The sequence below is a fragment of the Cydia fagiglandana genome, chromosome Z, assembly GCF_963556715.1.
Source record: "Cydia fagiglandana chromosome Z, ilCydFagi1.1, whole genome shotgun sequence".
In the NCBI taxonomy this organism is placed as follows: domain Eukaryota; kingdom Metazoa; phylum Arthropoda; class Insecta; order Lepidoptera; family Tortricidae; genus Cydia; species Cydia fagiglandana.
In genome coordinates this window covers 6,340,289-6,360,720 of record NC_085959.1, presented here as the reverse complement: position 1 = coordinate 6,360,720, position 20,432 = coordinate 6,340,289, and the positions used below count along the sequence as shown (strand labels likewise).

The following is a 20,432-nucleotide window of genomic DNA, read 5'->3' as shown; positions in this document are numbered from 1 at the left end:
TGAAATAGCAAAACACGTTCGTACGTTTCCGTGAAAATACGATGGAAAATAATAAGAATAAGAATAAGAATAAGAATGGTTTATTGCCACATACATGAAAATAACATAGAGTTAGAATTACTTACATAATAAAATACAACCGTTAAATTATCAAATTATACAGAGCAAAAGGTGAGAAGATTTTTGTATTAGGCAAAGGGTTCCAGTCTCAGCGTGTGCCAGGCCTAGATGCCCGGCGCTGGTTTTCAGACCGGTCCCAGACTAAGGACGGTCGGAGAATGTTACATAATTTATGACAAATTCAGTACTTTGGTGCTCGTTTAAATTTTACTACTAACATTTAAAATTTTACTACTAACATTTCGAATGTATTTAACATTACCTATTGATTTTAGCAGATAAGTTACAAGTTAACAGTAATATATTAAAAAATATTAAAAAGTTGAATTGACATGAGAGAAAAAATGATACGCTTGCTTACATTGTACACTTAGAAGTAACAGTCATACTATATTGCAACACTGGATTTATAATAAATGGAAAATAATATTATGAGAATACACATGCTCGCGATTATGTTTGTATGTCGGCGTGTGTGTGTGTGTGTGTGTGTGTGCGTGTGTGTGTGTGTGTGTGTGTGTGTGTGTGTGTGTGTGTATAATATTTATATTTATATATATATATGCCTGTGTGTGGAGGCGGGGATTGTACGTTTGTCTATGTGTATGTGATGTGTGGACACTTACGTGGTTAAAAACTTTAGTAGGGAGGGAAAGTTCCACTCTGTTTGTCTAATAAGTGAGCGTGTACTAAACATTTGTATTTAAACAGCGGCATAGGCTCACGGAGAGGTGGAGGCAAGTCATTCCACACTTTGGCAGCAGCAAATTTAAAACTCCCTCTAAAGAATGCTGTTTTATGTTTAGGGATAGCAAGTTTAGTGCAGCTTCTTAGCGACCTAGTGCGTGTGTCTTTTATCCATTTTAGCTTTTCATATAGATAGTAGGGCTCCTGGAGATCCAAAACCTTTCTAACTGTATAAGCCAAATGTTGATGCCTACGGTTCTCCATGTTTAGTAGTTTCTTGTCATTAAGAAATGGGGTGATGTGTGCTCGTTTAGGCACCTCATAACAGAAGCGAATACATGCATTTTGTACGCGTTGTATAGCTTTTTTAGTTTCTGCTAACAGTCTTGGCCCGTACACCACATCTGCGTAGTTAAAATGAGAGAGTACCAGCGATTCCACTAGTATCTCTCTCACTTTGACTGATAGGTATTTCCGGATATTATATAGTACCTTGAGTCGGTAGTAGGCATTACGGATTTTTAAATTAACATGCTCTACATAACGCAGCTCGCCGTCCAAAACGAGACCCAGATTTTTTGTACTTTCGACTTGGGTGATAGGCTCGTTACCAATTTGTACGCTTGGGTTCTGTTCTTTAATAGCTGCGCGCTGCCATTTATTTCCTAGAACTATATACTGTGACTTCGATGGGTTTAACACAAGATTGTTTTTCTGCGACCACTTTGCTATAGCTAGTAAGTCTTCGTTTATCTTATTAAGGGACTCATTCAGATTTTTTGGATCAAATGAATGATATAATTGCGTGTCATCTGCGTATAAGTGTACGTTGCAGTGTTTTAGGTTACTAATCATATCAGCTGTGTACAGAATGAAGAGCAACGGACTCAAAATTGATCCCTGCGGTGTGCCGCGGTTGATTATTTCCGTTCTCGATTTTATCAACTTGCCTTGTTCCGTTGGTATTTCTACGTACTGTTTTCGACCTGTGAGGAATGATTGAAACCATGTACATGAAGATGCGCTCACGCCATAGTAATCCATTTTAGAGAGCAGCAGTGTCGGGTTAAGGCAGTCAAATGCGCGGGAAAAATCCAGTAGGACGAGGACAGATCCCATACCCCTGTCTGTCGCTGTAATGATGTCATCTGTGACCTTGGCCAATGCCGTGGCCGTTCCGTGTTTGCTCCGAAAACCTATGCACGAAAATAATTATGCACTACAACTGTACAAGACCTAGCATTAAGCATTGTACCTGACATGTAAAATTCTATTTTTATTAATAAAGAATTGAAATTGAAATTAAAATGGCCAAGACCGCCACAGCTTATAACTCGCGCCGCGTCCCCAAATCCCCAGTCCTATTATAATTCATGATCTCGCGCGCACAATTAGCCGCGCAAGTAATGCAGCCTGGAGCACCGCGCACGCCAAATATGCGCGCGAACTTATGTGGGGCGCTGTACTATACTCGTATCACAAACTACGAATAGAATACACAATTACATCCAGTGGTGACACACTCCTGACGTCGGGCAAACTCGGCTGCTTTCGGCTCAGCATTGCTCCGAGCAATTATTAGGGTTGACACAACTTGACGTCCCTTTGCGTGCACGACCACAGATAATTACTTGAATATTGACAAAAAGTCGAAAGGGATAGTGCCATAAGTTAGAAAGGGATATCATGTCTCGACCCTGCCGGCCTAGCCAAGGTTACAATCAATGCAATGAGTAAAATTACATTAATAACTTTTTTTAATAAAAGCAGAAATATCCCAAACATTACTTCAAACCCTCCCATACATTTAGTACGACGACTCACCACTCAAAGAACGTCGGTGTCGTAAAGGGGCCCACTGATTAACAGTCCGCCAGACGGTATCGGCCTGTCAGTTAGAACAAAATTTTGACAGTTCCGAACAACTGACAGGCCGATACCGTCCGGCGGACTGTTAATCAGTGGGCCCCTTAACAGAGGTAATTCAATGGCAAAGTGTCGGGACCGCATCATGAGTCCCAGCTATGGAGGTTTCTACTTATCCAGGTCCCACTCAAACAAGTTTCATTGTATTTCATTGTGTCAATCACGCACTAAAAATTATGGAGAATGGAAAATATTTAGAAGTGGAAAAACGGTTTCTTTTTTTGTATCGATGATCACGTGCCCTACTCTCGGAGTAATTAACAACGGAGACGCCATGTGTAAAATTTTCGGTACAAAATAAACGGCAGACTATTTAATAGTCTGCCGTTTTTTGCGGGGGAGGGGCACATCAAGTGTATAGGTACGTCATGTCAGATAAACGTCAGTCCATACATATGGTTGACATGTGGTTGACCATTGGCCGCCTATTTTCGACAGAGGGGAACGCCTGTTAATGGCGGCTCCAGAGGCCCTACTAAGCCAAATTAGCGCTCTTTCAAAAGGAAATTCATTGCTAACTTGATACTTTAGTCTCTATTACCTACTGATAAATGATAATTCCATTTTCAAAATCATTTGTTTTTAGGTTTTAGGTTTTAGGAGGGCGGTATACTACCCTTAATAGCAGCTGATAAACTTCTTAAAATCACACTGAAAACCGCTTATAAAAGACCGTTCAAATCTAATTGCCCAGCCATGAATAATCCGCAATGCCATAGCCGGCTTCGATATCGGTATCGATAATATCGCTATCGGTAATAGCGGTGTCGGTACCGCCAACTTCGTCGATAGGGCTCGGGCGCGGTACATCCGTGATAAAAGTGCGTTATTGCAAAGTACCAAGCGAGCGAGTCCAACTATAACTCGTAAAGGAGCATTATTCCACGGGCTGTCCCGTACAAACGCATTTTATTTCCTGTGTTGCGACTTTTTTCTCGGCATTTAAAGCAGGCGATTATTTTTCTGTGCATATTTTTGACCATTTGTCATTGAAAAGAAAACTCTAATACCTTTAAATCTTCAGAAACTTCGCGTTTGTACGGGACAACGGTAGACAATTTCATGGAATGCTTCTAAAGTGGTTAAGGGCGATTAATGAGCCCTTGTGGACGTCAGATGCCGCTCTGTTGGTGGGTTGAGGAACGGAAGCCACCAAAACACGATAAAAATAAGACGTCGCCTCCTTGTTGAAGTAATGAGTAAAATAAACGCCAGCAGGTTATACTTATCGCGGAGAAGGACCGTCAGCTGGTCGCATTGAACATGAAAAAAATACCTACGCGTCTTACCACTTTTTGATACATGGGCCATTTTATTTAAAGTTGTCCCCTACACTTTTTTTTCAAATTTGATATTTTTAAGTTATTTCTACTCATAATCATGAGCTCTTTTGATCCTAAGGATAGAAAGAGCTCGTGATTCTGAGTAGAAATAACATAAAAAATCTCAAATTTGAAAAAAAACGTGTAAGGGGACAACTTTAAATAAAATGGGCCATATATTTCTACTACGGAACTTTACTATGAATTAGCCCTTACGCGGTAGCCTTCTGCAACCCTATTAGTTATGGATCTATTTATCCACGTGATAAAACAACTGTCACTTTTTAACTCTGCGGGATAGAAAGAGACGGACACCGTTTTATCACGCTGTCACGTAGACAACTACGACCATCACATCCGTACTGGTTTGTAGAACCTTTCGACTCACTTGCTCGGGGTATCGGGTATAAAGGTCTTGTTATCTTTGTGTAATTTAATCCGTTTTACAAGCACTTTGGAGCTCAAGCTATTAATGTGGTACAAGTTATTTAGCCGTTCGTAAAAATACATACCTATCCGAGCTCTATTTATATTTTTAACAGTTGTTTGGTTAATTGTCCCAATGGAGCACAAAAACATTTATCTTTTCTTTTCACCACACCACACACCCAGCTCGGAAAGGCTTACTTTGCACTTCAAAAACGGATAGCAAAGTTGCACTTTGCTATCAGTAATTCACATGTGAGGCAAAGTAATCAAATGCAAATTTTGAGTTGTTTTCTTATGTTTGCTGATAGAATTGACTTTTAAATGATGATTTTGAATGATAAATATTTAATAACATTCATTTCGTTTGATTTTGTTTGATATTTTACAATTTACATTAATGTTTGCTTCGGGTTGGTGTGGTGAAGAATTTTGTGTTTCACTCAGGGGCAAATTTTGTTTAACCCTCGCAACGCTCAAGATTCCATTTTTCGATTTTGGAATCTTTCGCTTGCTCGGGTAGGTATCAATATTAGCACGAGCGGTTAAACAACTACTTTGCCCTCTTGTAAAACAAATAACTATTGTTACACTCAACAGCTTTGGCCCCTTGTGCGGGACACCTCGTGGAATGCTCTAGGCTAAATAAAACCCATCGTTCATTAAGAAAACATTTTATTTCCATTACATTTTGACATCTGCACGTACTGGTTTCTTTGGGTTTCTACTTACAGTAAATAGTTGAAATGAAGCGGTTTGGGCACTTGGCAAAGCGGCCGGGCCGTCCGTCATCCTCGGTGTTTTTACAAAAAATTAAACCAACGTCCAGTGCTTTCAAACGAAACTGAGGGCCTACTGCGAGTCAAAATTTCGTTATCTGCCTCTCCATCGCTCTTGCTTCGAGCGGTGGAGAAGGAAAGAGACGAGCGAAGTGATTCGCGGTAGGCTCTTTGCTCCGTAAGTATGTCGGTTACGTAAGCACACCGCACCTTCTAAAATATCAAAGCTTTTGATATTTAAAATGTAAGAACACTTTTGAGAACTGTTTGTAACTACATAATTTGCATTCGAATTACATTTACATCTTACACATTTGTAAGAATTTCGAAATACAAAATATGGGGTTATATCCAATTAGTTCTATAGAAAATACACTTTTCCCATACATCATCTGTAGAACAAATTGGAATCTGTTTTGGAATTGGTCTGTGTATGATATTATAATTGATAAGGATTCTGACCAAATTATTAGCCAACTTTATGCGTTTTTCTTGAGTATGATTTTTTCAGCGCAACCGAGGTTTGAACCCACGGTCTTTCACCACCACACCTGGGCGCGTTGCCAACGTGCCAATCGTAACGTTAACCGTTGCACGTTGGCTACGTATCTTGAGTGAAGTGAAAAACTGAAGTGTTCTTACGTTAGGAATCGACGGAGGGCCGCGGTTTGGCGAAGCGGCGTCCATGCAAGCCCATCGCCCCGGAAATATAGCCACGAAGGTATCGGATAACTAGACATACAGAACTATCCGCCCACTCTGAACGCAGTCCGACCCTTATTTGAGCTCATTCATAGCTAAGACGATTTAGACAAACCAATCTGTGTTAGGTAGTTTTCGCAAAAACGCTGCGCTCTAAACGGATACGCTCGACGCGGAAGCCGGCCGCGTGGATTGCCGTAGGTTATTCTTAACAATAGAGAAATTAGCCGTTGGGCTCTATTAGAAACCTACGAACTATACATTTGTTTTTTTTTTACTTGTGTCGCAGTAAACGTTGCCAGCGTCATCGTGAAGCGTACTCGCTCGGAGCGTGTTTTTGGCACTTAGTAGTTGAAAATTGCAATCAAGCATTTTGTCACTTGCAATTCGACATAATACCTAATAAAACAAAGCTTAAAAACACATTACTCTGCGAGGGTTTAGGAGTAAATAATAACCCAACAAAATATCAGCCACCTAGGCTTTTTAAGGACGCAAGTGTCACTTGATAATATATATTTATTCTTGGCATCATGCAGCTGTAAGCTTATAACTTGTGTTTGTCTGAATAAAGAATAAAGTGTCACTTACATTTTTTCTATTAATTTATAGCCACAGTTTTATTTATCACAATGAAGAATAAATACAGATTTAGTTTGTCTAAAGCGCCCCAACTTTTTCCCCTGTAGTTTGTATCTAAATTCGTTTCTATTTTGAGCACCCCGCGCCTTCTGAGCTGTTTTCAGAGTGCGCCGCGGGGCGGCGCCACTGTGCCACATGGCTCTATAGGAACAACGCCTTGGTCCATTGCTGACGCTTGACGCTACGTGCGTCACGTTCCATATTTTGTCTTAACGTACAATGTGACGCTATACGCAGCGAGTAGAGTCAACCTGAGACCAAGGCGGAAGCGAGTCAACGTAGGTAATACTCAAATTGTAGTTTAAAATAATTGCAATTATTTTTTATAAATAAGTAGATATCAACATTATTTTCAATAAAGACTCTTAAGTAAAGAATAGCACTAAATAAAAAAAGGATTTAGTTTATCGATTAAAGCAATTTATTTTTAATTGCCAATGAATGATTTATTTCTATATATATAAATTTAATAAATAAAAATTCTAAAATATAGTCAATTACACTAAAAGTTATCGAATATATCGTTGCACAGTGTTTAATGATCGAAAAAAAAATCTCGTTATTATTTTTATCGTAGTCAGTCAGTCAGTAATAAACACACTTCTCTTTCACGCTTACAAAGTGGTAAGAGTGAAAGAGACAGCAAGACATAAGAGCGGGAGTGAGCAGTGGCGCCGCTACACCGAGCGAGTCGTTTATAGGCTACGACCGCCCTCTACCGGTAAATACAAAACCTAATTTAAGTTACTAAAATATTTCGAAATTACTCTATAATAAGGGAACTTACGTATATATTTATTCTTATAACCAAATTTAGGTATTTATTTTAAAGACTAGCATACATCAGTTATACTTAAATAACATTTTTCATACATAAGTTCGTATAGTATTCTTTAGCCTAGATATAGATTACACACGTGGAAAATAAGGAAATCATATTGAGCACAAGTCCAATGAGATAGTTGCCTTATCACAGTACTAACTAAAAGATACTACCAAGCGTAGGCCTCAACTAAAATTCCGATACAGTCTTAAATGCTGAACAGTCGATAATCGCTCCCGCCTCAACTCTGATTTGTGGCCCCCACATTTAAATAAATATATTTATAGGTGGCTTACTTACTACTATATAGTTGGTTTTTTTTAATACATTAGTAATAAGGTAAACAATCTTGATGTGTCTTTTAATTGAAAAACACATTTTAAAAATAAGTTACGGCAAGTATGTAACAATTATGAATCTAATACGATCATTTATATTCTACTGCTTTCATGATAGTTTTTGATTTTTAAAAAGCGTTTTTCGATTAAAATACATGTCAAGATCGCTTACCTTCTTGGAAGTTCTTTCTAATGCTAAAAAAACGAACTATAGTTACTATAGTAAATTAGTACGAGAGTAACTTCATATATATATATATATCTGATGGCGACTGAAATAAGTGATAAGTACCTACAGTACTATTAAAATTGTCAGCAAAATCATTTCGTATATCGACATTGTGTAAACTTACCTCGAATTTATAGAACATTACGATACAAGTGGGAAAAGTAGGAAGAGTAGCAACTAGTGTCGATTTAAAACGCCCATTTCGGTCGTGTTTCAAATTATCGCCACTCGTTACGAATTACCTTTTCGCACGTGTATCGTACAACGTTTTCAGCACATATGGCCCTTGAAATTTTTGAAATAGGCACGTATTGTCCTTAATATCACCCTCGGGCTGTAAAGTAGCACCATATGTACTGTAAAATAATAAGACTTTTATGTGTAGGTATGAATAATTGTTTTGTACATCTTTTTGTATAAACAACCAATAAGATTTGCCTCAATTTTAATTATATAGAAATCAGAGTTGAAACGGTCAAGCACATATATATATGTTACCTTTTTTCGTCAGCTCATATACATATGATAGAGGAAATAAAAGCCAATCGTTAATTTGGTCCAAAATTAAGTTATTCTGTAAACAATGAGTTAGCATATTTTTAATATGAACATGATTCATTGTGTACGGAAATGTTTGTACATACTGACCCTTCAATTGCTCTTAAGTGTAGTTTAACGCTTGCTAGATTTACATTGACGGGAGGTTTTGTTAGTGATCAAACAGTTTTGGAAAGCCTCTAGATACTTAACAGCTGACGCAAGATGGCAAGATACAAATAATTGGAAACGTGTACCCTTTACTTCAAAACATTATGATATTTTATGTTGTTTCTACTTTTGATTTGAAAAAAGAAAAACAGTCCGTTATGTGACGCGCTTTGGCATAAAAGGCTTGCTACACGGTCGCCGACAAGCCTTCTAACCGTCTGACCTTGGTCTGTCCTTGGTCAGTTTTGGTCAAATTTTGTTGGTAACAACTGTCTACACGGTCCGGGACCGGCCAAAGCCACGCGGTCTGGGGGCTTGTCGGCGACCGTGTAGCAAGCCTTTAAGTATACATATTTTACACGGCCGATAACAAAACTCATCGGAACGGTTTATGCATACCTAACAAAAACGAAAAAATTTTTTTTTTTACTTTTTTTCGAAAATATTTTAGTAGAGACAAGTAAAAGGGACACGTTTTTTAAAAAACAATTTGGAATTACGACATTGGAATATGTAGAATCACTGTTGATATAGGTAATATAGCTACAAAATACATTATCACGATTCTTTTGGAGAGGTGATAGTGAATACATCCTATCTTCGACTGCAAATCGCAATTTGCATATTGGATCAACTGCAATTATCAATATATTACACGCGTAAAATTGCATTTGATGTAACTGCAATTTTCAAATCCTCATCCCGAGGGCCACGAAATAAAAACGCTCTGAGCGATTACGCTCGACGCTGAACCAGCGTCATACTTTTGTTTACGCTTCAGCGTTTCTCGCGCCCGAGGCCTTACTTCGTTCAGTGCGTATACAATTGTGGTAGTGCCAGGATTAAAAGCAAAGGCTATACCGTGACTTAGTAATTAAGTAGAAGCTGGAAGTAAATAGGAAGACCAAACAACGGTTTGGAGATACGGTAGAATGTACATACAATCATGCCCAACGGGGACATGCATTAAATAAACCAGTTCATTTTATACCAAACATTATATACATTATATTTAAATAATAATCGATCGGGCATGATTCAATTCCGATATATGTAAAACTAATATATCTACAACTATATATTCATATGTGTGTCCATAACGACGCGTGCCGAGTATTTTGATTGTCGCTTACAAACTCCAAAGTACATACATTATGTAATAGATAATTTGACGCCTTCGCGATACAGTCGTGTGAAGAAAACTGAAGATATCGAAATGATCGAAATTCCAAGGAATTTGCCTATCACTTAACAGAATTCCTAGAGATATGCCTTAATCTCTGGTTGACGCTGCACGCTGTCAACCAGAGAGCCATTTTCCTTCTTTTGCAATTTGACGCTGTTTCCTGCGTTTAGCGTCAACCAGAGACTACGACTAGGATTTTCATAAGAATATTCATAATACATTGTCTAGTAATACCTCCAGTTGAAATTAGCAGCTCCACTAAATTATCTGTTTAAACATACTATTTGGCACTGGAAAACAAACTCTATAAACTACGCAATACGGTCGGAAATCATACGGATTAATTTAATAGTAACTTAATAATAAAAATGTCACTTAAATATTTATATTAATTTCTTATTTTTTGATCTATTTAGGCTTTCCGCCAATCTCACAATCCGTTTTCTATTACCGTAGGCAATTGGGACCTTATCTAATTTTAGCTTCACTATGCCTCAGTAACTCTCAATTAAAAACGTAAAGATCCCATGGTGCCTGTAACCAAGACAGTGTCTTGTTTCAGCTTAAAATGATACTATAAGCACCTCAGATAGTATGTACAGTCAACGCGTATTGGACGGTATGCCGTCTAGTGCCCCAAATCTGAATCTTAAAGTTGATATTGACGCATCGCGCTGATAAATACGAGTCTCCTGTGCTGCCCTCTAGATTTTGTTTTATTCTTTATAGTACTTAAGTAAATATTTATCGGTTTTAGCACTCGCTATTAACTGTATCAACTGTATGGCATTAAGTCTATGGCATATTTAGTATCATTTTAAATTAACACTTTTACCCGACTTAAAAGGCAGATTTGTGTAACTTTCTACATTCAAACGTGTACCTATTACAAAATTGTAATCATCATCATCATAGCACGTCACTGATAGTTGGTTGGAAAATATCTTTAAAAATACTATGTTACTTCACTCAAAAATATCTCGACACCGTCTCATTTAGGCCGCAAGATATTTTTGAACGCGTTAATGCTAAGATATTTTTTCCATCCGTACCCCGCTTGGTCTGACTTGAACGAACCAACGATCGTATTTCATTGGCGAATTCTGTTTCAGTCTTTACAATAACTTATAAACCCTTACACTTAAGTATATCGATTCTGAACACTTTTGGTCTCATTTAGAAAGACTATCTTGAATCTGTTGTTCTTATTTCAAGTAGAATATTAGTATAGTAGTTATACTAATTACAAACTGAAATAAATGTTATACACTAAGAAAATGTGACCAAGGCCTCCAGTGCCCCAGGCCGGAATCGAACTAGCGTCCTTTGCTATCGCGGCAGGTGTCTGTGCCATTCGGCTATCGGGCCACAGCGGCATAGGTCGAATGTTTCCAAGTATACAGGTTGTTTGGTACATCGTTTCATCATTTGCTATCTACTCATGCCTAGAAAAAGAAAATTGGCCATGTTTTTTTTTTACTACCATGCAAGTAAAAATTTGAAATTTACGAAAAACTGGCATAAAAGTGTTTTTTTTTTTAAATATTAAATTAAAAATTTCTAGGCCTGAGAAGATAGCAAATGACTCAACCTATCTGCCGTTTTAATTTGGCAAACGATGTACCAAACACCCTGTATTCATGCACTTCTTACTGAAGGCTTATAGCAGTTAGAACCTCGAACCACACTGTTCTACCTTAGGTGTGGCCAGGGGGCGATAAGCCTGCCGCGATAGCAGAGGATGCTGGTTCGATTCCACCCTGGGGCATTCGGCCTTGGTCACTTTTTCTTAGTAGGTATATGACATTTATTTCAGTTGAAAAACAAAATTAAATCCTAATGCAAAATAAGCAATATTTTAGTAAGTCTTTCCAAATAACAGTAGGAATATAAAGGGTGTTTTCAAAATCGATATGTACAGGGTGGAGCTAAGCTATACGTCGGACTACTTTCTTAAACAAAAGGTAACTTAAAAATTACATTTGATCCACTGTGTCTGTAGATAAAGGATATGAAGATGTTTACAAAACTAAATCGTCGGGTGACAAGCAAAAGTCACTAACTAACATCATCGAAATTATGGGACAATAAAACGTGTTACAAGTGTAATAAAGTGCATTGTTACTTAAATTTTTTAATAGTATTTAGTTAGTTTTGCTTGTCACCCGACGAAATATGAATACGTTTTAAGAGAAAAAGATTTTCCTCTTTTTCTGAAACAATGACTTACGCCCTTATTCATAATCGTCCACTAAAGTTGACAAGCCGTTAATAATCGTTTTTCCCTTTCCATCATACCAATAAGTCGGAAAGGGACAAACGATTATTATCGGCTTGTCAACTTTAGTAGCCGTAGAATAAGGGGGTTAATTGATATCGGCAACTTTTACGTGGAACTCAAATCACTACATTACCAAATAAATTATTTTAAAAACCATGACATCATTGATAAATGTGTCCCACTGCTGTCTTGTATTATACAAGTAAAATAATTATGATGTACTTTACATTAATATATATTATGTCCTGATTATATTTAAAATTTCGTTTCAAGTTATTTATCACTATATTAACTCACATTATAGACGGGTCTAACGCGAATTATATTCAATTACCTTTATTTACCGACGTTTAACCCCCGTCTATAATGTGAGTTAATATGTATTCAAAACGCGAAAGTTTAAAATATTATTTATCACTGTTTGTAAAAAATATTGTTTCTTAAAAACTTTTGCTAATTCTTGACCTAATTACAGACAGTGGATCAAACTATGTATTACGTTACGCGATGCATGAAAGAGATAGCGATATATGGTCGACATGGTCATAAAATACTTGTACTCTGAAAAATGAACGATGTCGTTAAAGGGGCCCACTGATTACCAGTCCGCCGGACGATATCGGCCTGTCAGTTAGAAGCAAAATTGGACAGCTCCGAACAACTGATAGGCTGATATCGTCCGGCGAACTGTGGGCCTCTTAAAAATCATCTGCATAAGTTAATTCTCTTTTTATCAAAACATATTCATTTTATTACCTACATAATTTTATTGATGAAGGAATTTATAAAATACGGGAAACTGTTATTTGAAAATGTTTTATATATGCAGATGATATTTAACCTCTAGCCGCCCAGATACCTATAAAAAGGCCATCGTTCCATTGCATTTTGGATCTTTACTATGACAAATCAATATTGATTTTGTCTTGCAAGTTGTTATTCGTAGGCACTGGGCGGTCACAGATTAAAATAATGTACGATACTGGGGTATATTCATTTATTATTAATATATTTATTTTCGTATCATCATTTTAAAGGGGTCCGCTAGATGGCGCGGGTACCCTTCGCAGCGCACGCACGCGAGTGCCATTGTGGCATAGATTAGGAATTATTTCATGCAAGTCATGCAACTGATGACGCCAAAAATGCGGGGGTGCGCGGGACGAGGTGAGCGAAGTCCCGTGCCGTGATTGGTCCGTTCAAAGACACGGACGTCACACAAAGACACTTTCGTCTCGGACATGGAGTAAAATTACCGTATGCGTGGCAGAGGGGGTAGCGCGACTATGCTAAGTCTGGAGGATGTTTTGTCTGTGCATTGTGGGTAAAATCCGCCACACGCGTCCGCGCTAGTTAGCGTAGCACATATTATTTTTCGTTAACCCGCTCATCTGCTCCGTGCAAGCGCGCCATCTAGCGGACACCCTAAAATGTTTTTCAGCTGTTAAATGATTTCTGTCCATTCATTCAATGAGAAAAAAGATTAATATTTAATAAATGAATAGGCCTTTTCATACCAGTATCAGATCCTGTATAAGTCCCCTTTATAAGTAGAGCATGGTATTTTTTGAAAAAGTTAAATAAATTATTTAAAATAAAAAAGAATGATCAAAGTTGGACAAGATTTTAATGAATAAATAAATAATAAAATGAGACTGAGTAGGTCACTTACTATTTTTTTTTTCATGATAATGTAAGTTATACAAGCCTGCTCTAAAAGTTTTCATTTATGGTTTGTCAGTTTACTTATTAAAAATATACCCAAGCGCCTTAAGGACTGTATCGTTTATTATAAATACAACTTTACTTAGCCGTTTTTTCTGGTATTATGTTTTTATTAAAAAATTACACATATAGTTTAATTAGTGCTTTAATAATAAGTAACATTTCGTCCTGGGAGATCACGTAAAGCATATGGTTTGGACAATATTTACCCAATCCTCCCGAGTAACTACAACGATTTCGGACAAATACTACAAGAAAATTTACGGTTTGCGAACAAGATAAGTATTACACAAAAAAAAATCGTACTATGTAAACAGCAATTACATATGATTCGTAAAGCGAAACATCTGGGCATAGTCTAATCATTTCTTTTAGTTGGAAAAAAAGTTTTGGATCTGTGCTTGGTGGCCTTTTTGAAAATATGGCATGTTACTTACGACAACCCCGACTTTGGTATACAATATAACCATCATGGAGCGTTTCTATCGACCTGTTCTAGCCATGGTTCAACGCCATGAATGTCCGTTAGGCTTTGGATTTCGGTAGATTCTTTTAGCTGTTTCCGTCATTTCCCTGGCGTCAGAAATTGACGGGAATCCAAAATGTTGCATAAAAAGTCGTTTTCATGTAAAGATAAAATACACCACATTTATTCTGTGGATGTTCAATTGAGCAATCATGAAAAGGACACTTAGATGGCATATTTTGGCAGCATATTAACCTTTTGTTTCTTTAAATCGTACTAAGGAATCGGTGAAATAGTCTCAAATTAAGCTCGATAGGCTTGTCCGAATTACATTTGCTAGAAGGTATTAAAATCATCATAAAGTCCCTAAAATAAAATAAATGTAAAACATTCTTATATCAGATATGTCTTAAAAATACCCCCAGATTATACCTTAAGAACATAGTAATACAAAATAATACACACGTCAACAGTTAGACCAGGTTTTATCTGTATTTATAATAAACGATACAGTCCTTAAATTCATATAAAACGGACTTAAACTGAAACTAATGTTTTTTTCATGACGATTTCATTCCAATAGCGTTTTCAGAAAACGTGCACCTATTGCTTATTTTCAGAAAATTTGAAAATTTTCGGTTGATACGACTAAGACTCAAGAAGTCTTAATTAAAAAAAAATCGTTGTCGATGACGATACCAGATGTAAATTGTAAACTGTCGGATTATAGAGCGGATCACCTGAGTTGCTAATAGAGGAGTATTACTGCCATGTTCTGCCGCCAGAGTGCAGCACTAATTTGTTTAGTAAACCATAGCGTAACTTGTACACACTAGGCCTTAAACAGTTTTTTGACAAGTTTTCACTATGACATTGATGAATCAAGGCGGTTTATTTACAGATAGCCTATCGCGAAACGCGAAAATCGAAATTTCGTTATCTGCCTCTATATCGATCGAATGCGCAAGAGTGATAGAGAGGCAGAAACCGAACTTTCGATTGTAGTGTTTCACGGTAGGCCATGTGATTGAGCGAGTGACGCCCTCTACGCAGAGTTTTGCGTAGTATTCCCTATTGCCGGATTGGCGAGCGCCGGAATACTGAACACCTACTGTATGTGGCTTAGTAGAATACAGTATGCGTCTGACCATGGGGCTTTAATTCCAGGGCTTGATTTTACTCGCTAAACTGAGCTACTTTTACTATGGGACCAACCCTAAAATCGGGAAAAGATTTTTGGCTTTTCCATAGAAAACGTCGACATCTGATCAGCCAAAATGTATGAAAAAGAAAAAAAAAATTCGGGTGGTGCAATAATAAAAGTAGCTCAGTTTAGCGAGTAGAATCGAGCCCTGGATTTAAAGCCCGATGGTCAGTAACATCCTGTATAAGGACCCTTACCTATGGAAAGCAAAAGTTATACTTTTTCGTCTGAAAGTAGCTCAGAATTTTAAATGTTTTCGATTAAAAATAACAGTGCACTATTTTCTAAAAACGCTCATGTAAAGTGTCATTCTATGGAACTTGCTAGCTACGTAAACAAAAGTCACTAGTAAATGACATTCAGAGATAATAGGGAATATTGGGCAAAGCTCTGCGCAGGTGGCACCTTTGTGGCACATACAGTAAACAAACCACATTGACACATCACACGTCACGTCAATCACATGGCCTACCGCGAAACAAGAAAATCGAAATTTCGTTATCTAATCTCTCTATAACTCTTGCATATTCCAGCGATAAAGAGGCAGATAACTAAATTTCGATTTTCGCGTTTACCGGTAGGCCCTTGTTAACAAACCAAACAAACCAAAACAAATGATGCATCAATGTCATATTTTATTGTATGAAAACTTGTCAAAAAACAGTTTAAGTTTAAGGCATGAATTTACTGAGTCGGTAGTGCTGCACTCTGGCGGCAGAACATTGCAGTAATATCCCCTATTATAATATGGCGGTTTGTTTACATAGTTAGCAAGTTCCATATAATGTCAAGTAAGGTATGTTAGAGGGAACGCAGTGAATGACTTACAGACGTAGTGCATAATTGATTTCCTTCGTATTTACTATGAAGTATTTGAACAAATTAAATTATTTTCCAGGAAATATTTTAATTTGTTTTTATCAAGTAGAAACACTACTATATAAATTATAAACTGAAATAAATGTCATATACTAAGAAAAAGTGACCGAGGCCTCCAGTGCCCCAGTGCTGTGGCCCGGTGGCCGAGTGGTTCAGGCACCTGCCGCGATAGCAGAGGACGCTGGTTCGATTCCAGCCTGGGGCACTGGAGGCCTTGGTCACTTTTTCTTAGTATATGACATTTATTTCAGTTCCTTCGTATTTACTCGGAACGTCCGTATTTGTCATGCTACTTCAGTCAACGTCACTACTTTTTGTACCGAGACTGACTGAAATAGCAAGACACGTTCGTACGTTTCCGTGAAAATACGATAGAAATTAACTATACACTGCGTCTGTAATTTTGATGATCACCTACGCAGCATTGTCTTAATGTAAACATTACGGGCACTAACTCGTTTGTAACATTTTGTACTATCTCGCGAGTGCATTGAATGGCTCCTCTACACGATGGGCCAACGCCGGCCACTCCAAGGGACGCATTTATGCGTTAGAGGGAGCAAGTGATATTGCTATCTCATTCTACCGCATGGCTGCGTCCCTTGGAGTGGCCGGCGTTGGCCCATCGTGTAGAGGAGCCAGAAACAGGATAATTGTAGACACGTCACATTTGCCATGACAATAGCAACAGGCGTCACTGAGGGTCTACTGCGAACCACGTTCGACGTGTTGCAGCCTTGTCATACTTACGTACGAATTTACAAGTGCGGCAGAGAGGCGACACGTCGAACGTGGGTCGCGGTAGGCCCTCTGAATGGATATCACAGTATTCCGTATTGGGCCGTATTATACTGTTTTCGTATTATTTCGTTACATTTGGACAAAACTTGGCTGGTTTGTAAAACTCTTCATTCTGGACGAAATGAACACGAAATACCAATTTGTTAGGAATGAGGTTATCCAATGAGTTACGAGTATGGAACTGCAAATTTTATAGAAATCTTGACCAAAGAAATCTGAGATGAGAGGTGAGGTGCTGGATTACCACCAATGCAGTTGGTTGATTTCCGCACGGCTCCTTTCATCTCCGCCTCAGTGGCAAGGCAGCCTTATTGCTATTGTCACAACGTTGACAGAATGGAAAGGTCGAAGTTACAGTCTCTACGCTCAATAACCGTAGGAATGCGTCTGTAGAAATGTTTTGTTTTACACAATAATAATAATAAATATAACAACGATACAAATACTTTTTTCAGTGAAGGAATACTGCTCCTTAAATAATACCTGTATTTTTATATAAAATAACACAACTTCCACTCATACTTGTACATACTTGTACGCAATGACACAAAATGCGTCACAAGTCACAATTGTCAAATTATGACTTAAGTATGACACATTAAATTCGTAACGCCCACGGTCCTACCTGTAGTACAAATTACTTCAATGTAATTTAAACCATATTCAATTGGAACAAAGTTCTTTTGTTTTGCTCTATTTCAAAACAATAGAAATTCAACCATATTTCTTTCACTATTGAGTTCAAAATTCAAGAATTTTTTGCATTGTGGGCCCTAAGAGGTTAAGTCGAATGTTTTCCTCGTATTTTTTTTATTTGAGATCATAATGAGGACAGGCCAATATTTAAATAAGTATAACACAAAACATTCCTATACAAAATTTGTAGTACCTTTTTCACGCCGCTGTTTAAGTACCATATGATAGATACCATGATACCATTACACCAATATTAAAGCACCTATATAAAATTTTTAGTGTTGGTAGAATTGAGTCTTTTGAGTCCTCTTTAAGACGTAACTCGTTGTTATAGAGTATCAGTGTATGTAGCTAAGGCCCCCCCCCCCCCACATCTAGCGTCTTTCGAGCGTCGGCGTCTACAACTCTATGGCCGCTGCTCGACGCAACGTCGACGCAACTGCGCTGCGACGTCATTTTCCATAGCGCTGACCAGACGCCGACGCTCGAAAGACGCTAGATGTGGGGGAGCCCTAATTGAGGGGAGATTTGTTAGAGTCCATTTTAGGAAACTCCATTTTTTTCCAACAAAATCTGAAATGGGGATAATATAATTTTCATAATGGAGAAGGCTGGGATGTATAGGTAAACAAACAATGTGGATTCCCATTCATCAATCCGGGACGAAACATATAGTCATTTTTGAAAAATAAATTTTGCTTTTTAGGAACTATCATTGGCCACGTGATTTTGGCAGTGGCCTTCCCCATAATTGGGTCTCATTTTCGCATCTCATAAATATTACTAAAGCACTCATACTACTTCACTAACTCTTAAACCGAGTAGAATTAATTTTTTTGTCACAATAGACTTCTTCTTACCAACACTAATTTCAATCTGAAATGGCATCAAACACTTGGCCACGTGGCGTTCATAATTTTAAATATTCAATAAGGTAATGTACTGATGTATATAAATAGTTGGAATAGTTCTCATATAGTATTACACTATATCTGTATAGTCTGGATTAGTATAATTTACAGTTAGGGTTAAATCTCAGTGCTCGAGGTTTCCAAGGCGAAGCGTAGCGTAGGCTGTTTACCTGGGACAAAAAATATGTGCGTACATAAGGGCATGCTTACGCTTTATACAAGAGTATCAGCGAGGACTTTAGAAACTTCGATTTTCGCAACTGGCTTGTGTTTACATGTGTTTAAAATCCGCTTAAAGGCCTGTGCACACCGGCTGCGTGTGCGTGACGTGCGCGTGCGGCGTTGTAGTATACAGATCCTTATGAGAGATGGCACACGGCTGGCGTGACGTGTGCGTGTGCGGCTCCAACATTTCAGCGCACGCACACGCGCACGACACGCACACGCAAGCCGGTGTGGTTCGGCCTTAAAACCCGTATTCGCGTATATAATGATTGCTGGTTTACCTAGTGACGATATCATGTAGCTCCCGTAGGGCCTTCTCAACGCCCTCGGCGAGGTGATGCGCGGGCGGCGCGGGCGATGCCAGGGCTCGCGCCTCACTCTCCAGTCTGGTAAAGATAAACATAGTTTATTATTCGAGTAGCCGAGTATTCGAGTGGGCCGGCCATGTCTGCCGCATGCACCCACAGAGGTGGGCCAAAATAACCACGGTATGGGTGCCGCAAGACGGGCGAGGATCTGGTAGGCCCAGGCGGAGATGGCGGGACGAACTGGATGCATATCTTAACGACTGGCCGGAGAATGCTAAAAATCGAGACGAATGGAAATCAAGGGGGGAGGCCTTTGCCCAGCAGTGGGACACCGTATAGGCTTATAATATATATATTCGAGTAGGCATATTACAATGCTTTTATGAACGTCAAATAAAGCTACAAAAGCGTAGAAGTCTGAAAGCGTAGAAAATACTACAACGTAAGAAAATGCGTAGTCTCCTATGGCCAATGCTACTTGTGGTACTTAAGTTCGTTCATCGATAGGGCCTTGCTTTCCAGTCTATACATGTAGTACATAATTGCTAAATACAAAATAATAATTCGTATCCTTCGATAACCTAAAGTCCTTCTCATAGTACTTATTAATTTTCAATAAGAACAGAAACGTATTTGCTTTGTTTCTTTCAATTTTACATTAAGGTAAAACTTTAATATTTTTTACTGAATTTCTTGGTATTTAGTATGGAAGAGCCTTCACATTTTAAGTAAACTAAAGGATACGGTCTTATGTACCTGTTTAATAGCAAAATAATCGGTGTATAGTTTTATTCGAACGTCTGTGCGACTTAGGTCTTGTATCGCAAGCTCAAGGTCTAGGAGAGGTGGTGACCCATTGAAAATCCGATGTATCACTAATATATTCATTTTTCTCAAAAATGGACGGCAAAGTCGACTTTGCCATCTAAAAAATAGGTCGCGAAGCGCGGAGTTTATGGTCAGTCAAAAACTAAAAAGTTAAAAACATTGCAGTCTCGATTTTAGGACTGCAATGTTGCATATAAATTCCATTATTTGTCGAGTTCCA

The 20,432-nt window shown here is 38.2% G+C and overlaps 1 protein-coding gene across 1 annotated transcript in view; it reads right to left on the bottom strand.

Annotated features, from left to right (window-relative positions):
- Window positions 1-18,511: 18,511 nt before the first annotated feature.
- Window positions 18,512-20,432, bottom strand: part of LOC134678725 (tyrosine-protein kinase Abl) — a 71,763-nt gene continuing 69,842 nt past the window's right edge. The window contains exons 17-18 of the mRNA XM_063537392.1: window positions 19,358-19,462; window positions 18,512-19,021 (exon numbers count right to left, since the gene is read on the bottom strand). Of these exons, the coding sequence (XP_063393462.1) occupies window positions 19,018-19,021; window positions 19,358-19,462 (109 nt within the window). The 3' untranslated portion in view covers window positions 18,512-19,017. The remainder of the gene's footprint in view (window positions 19,022-19,357; window positions 19,463-20,432) is intronic.